At 40.5% G+C, this 9,586-nt stretch overlaps 2 protein-coding genes and 1 long non-coding RNA gene across 4 annotated transcripts; 2 read left to right on the top strand and 1 right to left on the bottom strand.

The window, feature by feature from the left end:
- Window positions 1-2,976: 2,976 nt before the first annotated feature.
- LOC306997251 lies at window positions 2,977-3,553 on the top strand. The gene is made up of 3 exons (XR_013797330.1): window positions 2,977-3,143; window positions 3,260-3,365; window positions 3,493-3,553. It is a non-coding gene; the product is annotated as an uncharacterized lncRNA (long non-coding RNA).
- Window positions 3,554-3,560: 7 nt separating this feature from the next.
- Window positions 3,561-5,374, top strand: LOC306997250 (uncharacterized protein). The gene is made up of 4 exons (XM_079610474.1): window positions 3,561-4,052; window positions 4,181-4,441; window positions 4,551-4,643; window positions 5,013-5,374. Exons 1-4 carry the CDS (start codon window positions 3,923-3,925, stop codon window positions 5,273-5,275), a joined length of 747 nt encoding a protein of 248 aa, XP_079466600.1. The 5' UTR covers window positions 3,561-3,922; the 3' UTR covers window positions 5,276-5,374.
- Window positions 5,375-5,927: 553 nt separating this feature from the next.
- On the bottom strand, window positions 5,928-8,910 carry LOC306997179 (uncharacterized protein). 2 transcript variants are annotated; one of them, XR_013797290.1, is made up of 2 exons: window positions 8,392-8,528; window positions 5,928-5,993 (listed from the first exon to the last, which is right to left on the bottom strand). XR_013797290.1 is itself a non-coding variant. In XM_079610331.1 (2 exons), the coding sequence occupies exons 1-2, from the start codon at window positions 8,700-8,702 to the stop codon at window positions 6,213-6,215; spliced, it is 1,209 nt and encodes a 402-aa protein (XP_079466457.1). In that variant the 5' UTR covers window positions 8,703-8,910; the 3' UTR covers window positions 6,120-6,212. The 2 variants fall into 2 exon arrangements, 1 of the variants encoding a protein (XP_079466457.1); XM_079610331.1 differs by lacking the exon at window positions 5,928-5,993 and adding an exon at window positions 6,120-7,110 and having other exon boundaries at window positions 8,392-8,910.
- Window positions 8,911-9,586: the final 676 nt, after the last annotated feature.

Raw genomic sequence — 9,586 nt, 5'->3', positions numbered from 1 at the left:
ACACACTCTAGATTTACTTATCAGTAAGGGTCTAAACATTTCATCGATTGTTATTAAGGATGTAGCACTGTCTGATCATTTCTGTATTTTCTTTGATATATTGATCTCTCCTGCCATTGAAGCTAGATCTGTGTCTGTCAAGAAGAGATGCTTAAGTGAGAACACTAGTGTACTATTTATGAAGGCTATATCTTCAACACCAAGCATATCTGCTGACTCTGTTGATTTTCTCCTTGATTCTTTTAACTCAAAAGTAAAAAGTGTTATTGATGATATTGCTCCTGTGAAGGTCAGGAAGAATGGTAGACAAAAGGCACCTTGGAGAAACTCAACAGCAGTGCAAAATATGAAAAGACAATGCAGAAAAGCAGAGCGCATGTGGCGGAAGACAAAACTTGTAGTCCACTATAACATTTACAAAGACACCAGCCATGCTTTCAATATGGAACTAGGCAAAGCTAGACAGACTTTCTTCTCAAATATTATAAACAGCAACTTAAACAACACACGCACTCTTTTTGCTACTGTAGAGAGATTAACAAACCCCCCGAGCCAGATTCCCAGTGAAATGCTCTCAGACAGCAAGTGCAGTGAGTTTGCTTCTTTCTTCTCTGAGAAAATCAATAATATCAGAAAGGTGATCAGCACATCCTTGAGTTGCACTGGGGTCAGACAGATCAGACCACAACCTGAGAAAGTAGTTACTATGTCTGATTTCAAAGAAATTGATGGCAAAATTTTAGAAGAAACCGTACAGCACCTTAAAACATCAACCTGCGCCATTGACGCTCTTCCCACATTTTTTTTCAAAAGTGTGTTAAACTGTTTAGAAGCAGATCTCCTAGAAGTGGTAAATGCCTCACTTCTCTCTGGAAGTTTTCCAAACTCCCTGAAAACTGCAGTTGTCAAACCCCTCCTGAAAAAGAGCAATCTGGATAAGACTATATTAAGCAATTATAGACCGATCTCAAATCTTCCTTTCATTGGCAAGATCATTGAAAAAGTTGTTTTCAATCAGCTGAACAAATTCTTAAGCTCGAATGGATACTTTGACAATTTTCAATCTGGTTTCCGATCACATCACAGCAGAGAGACAGCGCTCATAAAGATAATTAACGATATTCGCTTATACTGATACAGGCAAATTATCAGTGCTGGTACTACTCGACCTCAGTGCTGCTTTTGACACTGTTGATCACAACATACTTCTGGACAGACTGGAAAACTGGGTGGGTCTTTCTGGGATAGTCCTAAAATGGTTCAGGTCATACTTAGAAGCGAGAGGTTATTATGTGAGTATAGGAGACCATAAGTCTGAGTGGACATCCATGACATGCGGAGAATCTTGTGGTGTCTTTAGAGTCAGACCTTAGCTTCAGTAGTCACGTCAAAGAAATAACTAAATCAGCATACTATCATCTAAAAAATATTGCAAGAATTAGATGCTTTGTTTCCAGTCAGGACTTAGAAAAACTTGTGCATGCTTTCATCACCAGCAGGGTGGATTATTGTAATGGACTCCTTACTGGCCTTCTCAAAAAGACCATAAGACAGTTGCAGCTCGTACAGAAAGCTGCCGCAAGGATCCTGAGCAGAACCAGAAAATTTTAACACATCACACCAGTCCTCAGGTCTTTACACTGGCTCCCAGTCACATTTAGGATTGATTTTAAAGTATTATTACTGGTATATAAATAATTTAATGGCCTAGGACCTCAATATATTGCAGATATGCTCACTGAATATAAACCCAACAGATCACTCAGATCATTAGGATCACATCAACTAGAAATACCAAGGGTTCACTCAAAGCAAGGAGAGTCCGCTTTTAGATATTATGCCAGCCGCAGCTGGAACCAGCTTCCAGAAGAGATCAGGTGTGCTCCTACAGTAGCCACATTCAAATCCAGACTCAAAACACATCTGTTTAGCTTTGCATTTACTGAATGAGCATTGTAGAACAGTATTTGAATGACGATATTAAAGTTTTCGTCTGAGAAAGAACTAAGAATGTGAATGCAGGGCTAAGGAAAGTGAAAAGAATGTGCAAGTCAATGAAAGAGAAAAGAAAGTTGATAGATGGAAGTCGTAAGAAGATTGAAAGAGAAAAGAAAGTTGATAGATGGTAAGAAGATTGAAAGAGAAAAGAAAGTTGATAGATGGAAGTCGTAAGAAGATTGAAAGAGAAAAGAAAGTTGATAGATGGAAGTCGTAAGAAGATTGAAAGAGAAAAGAAAGTTGATAGATGGTAAGAAGATTAAGAGAAAAGAAAGTTAATAGATGGTAAGAAGATTGAAAGAGAAAAGAAAGTTAATAGATGGTAAGAAGATTGAAAGAGAAAAGAAATGTGTTTATGCATCACATTTTAATACACTCTAAAAAATGCTGGGTTGTTTCAACCCAATTTTGGGTAAAATATGGACAAACCCAGCCGTTGGGTTAAATTTTTACATTACATTTTTAACCCAATGTTTGGGTTTGTCCATATTTTACCCAAAATTGGGTTGAAACAACGCAGCATTTTTTAGAGTGTATATTTATAATTTTTTAAAGGTTAAGATGAACTTCTGCTCCTCATATACATATCAAACATGTATATTGGCAATTAAATGAACTAAATCACCCTTATTTTACATATGAAAACAAGAGGATAAATACTCTCTCTCAATCAAATGACTTGTAAGTCAACAAAACAGGGTATAAAGGCACCTTTAGCGGTGTGAACACTATCAAAGAACTGCTACAGTGTAGCTTATCTGAGCTAGTGTAACCCTGGTTAAATAAAGGAAGTTAAGTTTAATTTATTTGCAATTTATTAACATCTAATTTCCCTACTGAAGGTAAAATAGTGATGTGTAAAAGCGATTTTAGAAAAATAGTGGGTGAATTAAGAAAAGCAGTTATTATTAGTTGATTTGCGATTGACCAATGAGAACGCTCCCGACATCACGCGCTGTGCGTGTGTGTGGACGCGCCTGCGAAACGAGAGTTGAGCATAGAGGAGAGAAGACGTGAGTCGATCTTCGCGCTAAAAGTTAGATTAATATAGTTGAAAGAAAAGTAGAAAAAACGTTAATTTAATTCAATTCATACCGTGAAGTGTATGGAGAAGCTGAGTGAGTGTTGAGTTGCATTTTACTCCGGTGAGTCAGAATAACTTTCTAAATGTTAATGTATAAACTTCCTAACACGATTAAAAAATGGTTAATTCGTTTGACTAAATTGTTATTTCCAATTTCATGTCGTATTTCAACGTTAGAGATTAAAGTGAATCGTGTGGATATTCCTCGTTCACCGACGCCATTGCTGGCCACGCGGGCCTGTGAGACACGCATGGGTGAAAGCAAAAGACGATTAATATAGAGGTAAATGAGTAATATATAAGTTCTTGTGGAGAACTACTGCTTTGTTCTATTGTTTAATTTTACTATTTCATTTTAAATGATTGTAAGTGTGGTCATATTGAACCGCGTGGTCATTCCTCCATTTCAGTTCACGGGCGCCATTATTGGTCACGTGCGCTTGTGTGAGAAAGACCAGTAGGATTGTTTTATGCTGCGTTCACACCAAGCGCGAATATGCGTCAGGCGCGAGTGATTTCAATGTTAAGTCAATGGTAAGGCGCGTTTAGGCGCGTCTGGAGTTCTTGCGGCGCGAATGAGGCGTTTGGCGCGGCGCGGTAGACGCGAATTCGCCTCATTCGCGCGTCTAGTTCGCGCGAATTACGCGAATTGAGCGTTTGGCGCGATACGCGCGTTAAGCGCGAATTGTGCTTTTTGTGCATTCACGCGTTTGACGCGAATTCGCGTCTGCCGCCCGAGTTGAAAAATCTGAACTTCTGCGTCAAATTCGCGCCGCGTTAACCAATCAGGAGCCTGCTTGATGTTGTGGCGGCAGGCCCGCCCAGAGTCATTCATTCAAAATGGAGGAACGAATAATTTTAGCTGTGAGCAGTCGGCCGGAGTTGTACGACACAACTTCGTATATATACAGAGACAGAAATAAAAAGGACCTCGCTTGGAAGAGTGTCGGTGAGGAGATTGGGCAACCTGGTAAGTTGTAAATAAGTTACACATTTCACTTTTGAGTCACGTACAACGGCCTTCCCGCCGTTTTTTAAAACTATTTTCCCCCTAATCTACAGCTACTTTTCGCTAAACAAGATAATGTGTTTATTCAGAGGACATGTGCAGGAAAAAATGGAAGAGCCTCAGGGACACGTACCTGAAGGAGAGGAGGAAGGAGATGGATAAGAGGAGTGGGTCAGCAGCAGGGTCGGTGAAGAAGTGGAAGTACTCACTGATCCTGGGATTCCTCGACCCCTTCGTTACCCCACGGGAGACCACCAGTAACATGGGGGGGGTCAAGGCCCAGGTCATTGAGTACAACCACCCCAGGGACCAGGGAGAGGGAGAGGCGGAAGTAGGGGATACGGAAACAGGTGAGTTTTCAATTAAGCCAGTTTACAAGGCATGTGCTGTCATTGTTTACAGATGAAGAGTATAATGTAATCTCTCTATGACTATTAACATGTAATATTGTCTTGACAGAGCCTACTGATGAAGAGGCTGATCTGAGATCCCCTGCCGCTTCTCCTGTCTCCTCAGTCCCTGGTCCTTCGCTCCCTGCTGCTGCACCCACAGGTGTGTGAACATGTCACGTGCAGAAAACATCAGTACAGTATACACTCATAGCTTTAACATTCACTAATAATCATTGTATTTGTAAATGCAGACTAAATTCTATTGCAATGTATGCAACCAATCATCTGCATGCTTTTTAATTACTGTTCATTTGCATGTTTATGTTCCTGATGTTTATATGTCTGAAGTATAACTTTATGTAAAATGTTAAAGCAAGTTCAAAATAATTTCACACTTGTATTTAAGCACTGGCTGTGTCACTCACACAGGCACAGATATTATTCTCCCAATATCTAGACAATTGTGTTATTTCAATTATCATCTTTCTGTCTTCTCATTGCACTGTGTGTTGTATTTTTGATTTCACAGGCCAACAGAGGAGGAGAGGCACTCGGCGGCCGCGTGATGGTACGTCGGAGGTGGAGCAGACGCTGCTCGAGCTCCTGAGGCGTCCTCCAGCTCCACCTCCACCACTACCACCACCACCGTCTGCTGACGAGCACTTCCTCCTCAGCCTTCTGCCTTTTCTGCAGAGCATGCCGCCTCAAACAAAAGAAATGGTTAAATTTCAAATTTATAAATTGGCGATGGAAAACAGCACCGTTGTGCTAAATTTGGAACTAAATAATTAAATAAATTAATTAAATAAATAGAGGCCGCAGGCTCTGCAGGAAACGCAGAATGCCCTCCTTCCTCTTCTCCTTTGTTCCCTGAGGCTTTTCCACCTTCCAAGCGAGGTCCTTATTTCTGTCTCTATGTAAATTATAAATAAATTAATAATAAATTGAATATAAACTGAATAAATTATTTTGAAATATGACAATGCCTAGTGTGGTTCTAATGCACAACATATACATCATCAACACATCATAACTTGATTTTAATATATGACACATTCATTTTGTATTGAATGCTATTTATTCCATATCTAAATCTTAATTATATGAAACATTATTATAGTGTAGTGTGTCTACTACACTATACTGTCACTATACACTATAGTGTAGTGTGTCTACTACACTATAATAACAGAACAATAATAATTATAATAGTGTGTATACTTTAGTGTGTCTGGACAGTGTTGTGTGAGGAAAACAAAGAAATCACAGGACAGGTTAAATACTTTGGGAGGCTGGCTCCATTTATCAGCAAAACAAAAATAAATCACAGATTTTACAGTAATAACCTGAACAAAGAAATGGCACAGACCTATAGAATTATTATCGTGGAAAACCGTTGAAAAAGTTATTGACTCAGGGTCTAAAATTATTAAATGTGCATGTAGTGGTGGACCTGACAGCCTGGAACTGGGCCAGCAGGAGTAGAGCAGACAGATAGACCAGACATGACCTGCAAAACAGAGAGGAGGCAGAACAAAACAACATACAAACCAATAATCAACATATTGCATTTAATAATAAAAAAAAAAATATATATATACACATGTATATACACATAATATATAAATAATGGAGGTAAAACTCTTTTAAGATAGTCATGCTCTTTATAGGTTTGTGGGTGGCTCTTAAAAGAGCCGTTGTGGGGAAGTCATGAGGAGGACTTCAAACACTACTCTGTCGGCTGCCATGCTACCGCTCCCTCCGCCGAGAAGTGTGCCATGAAGGCATCCCTCACTCGGACTGCCTCTCTGGAGGAGTTGTTTGCCGCAACCCGACCCAGACCTGGCAGCGGCTCCTCTCCAGCTTGTCCCGCGCCCCTCACAGCAGGTGCCTCTCTCCCCTCCGAACACCTCATGAAATTGTGGAGAAGACACGTCGCCTTCACACACTTCTCCGCAACTTCAGGGTGGACCTCGATGAGCCGCCGGTACATCCTCCATTGTGAGGAGAGGATGCCAAAGGCGTTCTCCACCACCAGCCTGGCTCTGGAGAGACGGTAATTGAAGACACGTCTCTCCGGAGGAAGGCTGCGTCCAGGGAAGGGCCGCATGAGGTTCCTCCGCAGCGGGAACGCCTCATCAGCCACGAAGACATGGGGCTGGGGTCCTCTGTCTTCAGCACCAGGTATATGCTGGTCAGGAGGCAGGTGAAGTGTGCCAGCCTGGAGAGCCTGTCCAAAGGCGGAGTTCGCCAGAATCCCACCGTCACTGGTCCTGCCGTACCCCCCAACATCGATCACCCGGAAGCGATACTTCGCATCCACAACTGCAAGCAGAACGATGGAGAACGTTCCCTTGTAGTTGTGGAACTGGGATCCTGAGTTTGGGGGTGCCTTCATCACCACATGCTTCCCATCCACCGCTCCAACGCACAGAGGGAAGTTCCATCGCTCCTGGAATCCCTCTGCGATGGACCTCCAGTCATCGGTGGTGGGCACAGCCATGTAGTCCTCCACAAGGCAGTCCCAGATGGCAGTCACTACCTGGGCGACGATCTGGCATACTGTGGAGACACCAACCCTGTAGCTGGACGCTATCGTCCTGAACGAGTCCCCAGTGGCAAGAAACCTAGAAAACATTTTTATAAATATTATTAAAAGTACACTTGTAGTTACATATTCAACTATACAATCAACAGGTATACTATTAAATGGTTTATGGTATATTAAAATGCCAATAATCACTGTGTTTATACAGAGAAACATGACACTGAATATTTTAATTTCTAGGTTAATGTCTAGGTTATAGCTAACTCAGTATCACTAGTAAGATCACTGTGTTTATACAGAGAATCATGACACTTTCTAGGTTAATGTCTAGGTTATAGCTAACTCAGTATCACTAGAAAGATCACTGTGTTTATACAGAGAATCATGACACTGAATATTTTAATTTCTAGGTTAATGTCTAGGTTATAGCTAACTCAGTATCACTAGAAAGATCACTGTGTTTATACAGAGAAACATGACACTGAATATTTTAATTTCTAGGTTAATGTCTAGGTTATAGCTAACTCAGTATCACTAGTAAGATCACTGTGTTTATACAGAGAATCATGACACTTTCTAGGTTAATGTCTAGGTTATAGCTAACTCAGTATCACTAGTAAGATCACTGTGTTTATACAGAGAATCATGACACTTTCTAGGTTAATGTCTAGGTTATAGCTAACTCAGTATCACTAGAAAGATCACTGTGTTTATACAGAGAATCATGACACTGAATATTTTAATTTCTAGGTTAATGTCTAGGTTATAGCTAACTCAGTATCACTAGAAAGATCACTGTGTTTATACAGAGAAACATGACACTGAATATTTTAATTTCTAGGTTAATGTCTAGGTTATAGCTAACTCAGTATCACTAGTAAGATCACTGTGTTTATACAGAGAATCATGACACTTTCTAGGTTAATGTCTAGGTTATAGCTAACTCAGTATCACTAGTAAGATCACTGTGTTTATACAGAGAATCATGACACTTTCTAGGTTAATGTCTAGGTTATAGCTAACTCAGTATCACTAGAAAGATCACTGTGTTTATACAGAGACACGACAGTATCACGTCTGCCAATAGAATTTTAATTTCTAGGTTGATGTCTAGGTTATAGCTAACTCAGTATCACTAGAAAGATCACTGTATTACAGAGACACGACAGTATCACGTCTGCCAATATAATATTTTAATTTCTAGGTTGATGTCTAACTTAACGTTAGGTTATAGCAGTTAACGGAGTAACTTACGTTATCACTAGAAAGAGCGCCAACAGTGGTATCCGTACCACAGTTTAAAAAAAATATTGATAGCATAGCAAATACTGTATTTAAAATAGCATATACATTTACTAACCGAAGACAGATGGACAGGCGCTCCGCAGCTGGGATAGAGCGCCTGTAGTTGGTGTCCTGGAGGGTGATCCTCGCTCCGATGCGGGACAGCAGGTCATCAAACTGGGCGCGGGACAGGCGGAAGTACCGCTGAAACCGGCCGTCATCCAGCCGCAGCTCCTGGAGCAAATGGTGAAATTCGCCAAACTGGGTTCGCCTCCGAAGGGTCTGGTGGACCCAAATACGGCGACGATGATCCCTACGCCGCTGTTCTGCTCTCCAGAGTAAATACAGTGCGGTGACTCTCTCGGTAAATGATCGCTCATCAGACATCTTGTAAAAAGATGGCCGCCAGCGGGTCTCGAAACTGACTTTCGCCTCTTGACGCGCGTGACGCGCGTAAATTTCGCTTCAAACTTTTTTTTTTTCGCGCGTCAATTCCGCTCTTGACGCGCGAATGAACACAAAGTGGTCACGCGAATAACCAGACGCGGCAGGCGCGAATTTTGACGCATATTCGCGTTTGGTGTGAACGCAGCATTAGAGGTACATAGTGTAATATCTCTTCTTGAAAAATTATATTTGTATGTTTAATTGTTATTTTGATATGTGATGTGAAATTCTTTCTGAAATCACTAAATGAATGTTCTGGTCTGTGATCAGGCCAGGTTTTTTTGTTTTGTTTTCTCTTTCTTTTTCTTCTTTGTATTTCTATTTTGTCCTTGATTCTGCGGATGGTGATGATCTGTGATATCCTGTGAGAAATTTCAAGTTTGATGGCGAGCCACCCGAATCTATTACGGTGAAAGAATCTACTAAGGTGAAAGGACATCAATTCGTAAAGAAGAGTTCAATATCCTTTCCTTTCTGCTCCAGTCAAGACAATTCACATGTAGAGACTATTGAGTTTTTCTTCAAGATTTAAAGACGAATACAGAGACTGATACAAAACTGATATATGCTTGAAAAGAGTGTTTAAGGAAAAGAAAAAAGACACCACTCCATTATTAATTTTATAAATTTTATTTTCTTCTGTCATTGCAATTATCTGTGTATGTTTTGGGGTAAAGGAAGAGTGCACTCTAGGGGAATTTTCATGTTTAAATTGTGTGTATAATTGACTGACATTTGTAATTAACCTTTCTGATTTTTCTCATTGGAAACCAAAATTACATACCAGTTGTATTCAACCTGTGTCGATTGTTGTTTCTCACCAC

Source organism: Phoxinus phoxinus, assembly GCF_949152265.1.
Source record: "Phoxinus phoxinus genome assembly, chromosome: 4".
NCBI lineage: Eukaryota > Metazoa > Chordata > Actinopteri > Cypriniformes > Leuciscidae > Phoxinus > Phoxinus phoxinus.
This window is presented reverse-complemented; position numbering and strand designations above follow the sequence as displayed.

Coding starts and splice junctions, on each gene's coding strand:
- LOC306997250 (XM_079610474.1), top strand. CDS start 3,923: ATGGAGGAACGAATAATTTTAGCTGTGAGCAGTCGGCCGGAGTTGTAC. Junction 4,053..4,180: donor TGAGGAGATTGGGCAACCTG/GTAAGTTGTAAA, acceptor GTGTTTATTCAG/AGGACATGTGCAGGAAAAAA. Junction 4,644..5,012: donor CCCTGCTGCTGCACCCACAG/GTGTGTGAACAT, acceptor TTGATTTCACAG/GCCAACAGAGGAGGAGAGGC.
- LOC306997179 (XM_079610331.1), bottom strand. CDS start 8,702: ATGTCTGATGAGCGATCATTTACCGAGAGAGTCACCGCACTGTATTTA. Junction 7,111..8,391: donor CGCCTGTCCATCTGTCTTCG/GTTAGTAAATGT, acceptor AATGTTTTCTAG/GTTTCTTGCCACTGGGGACT.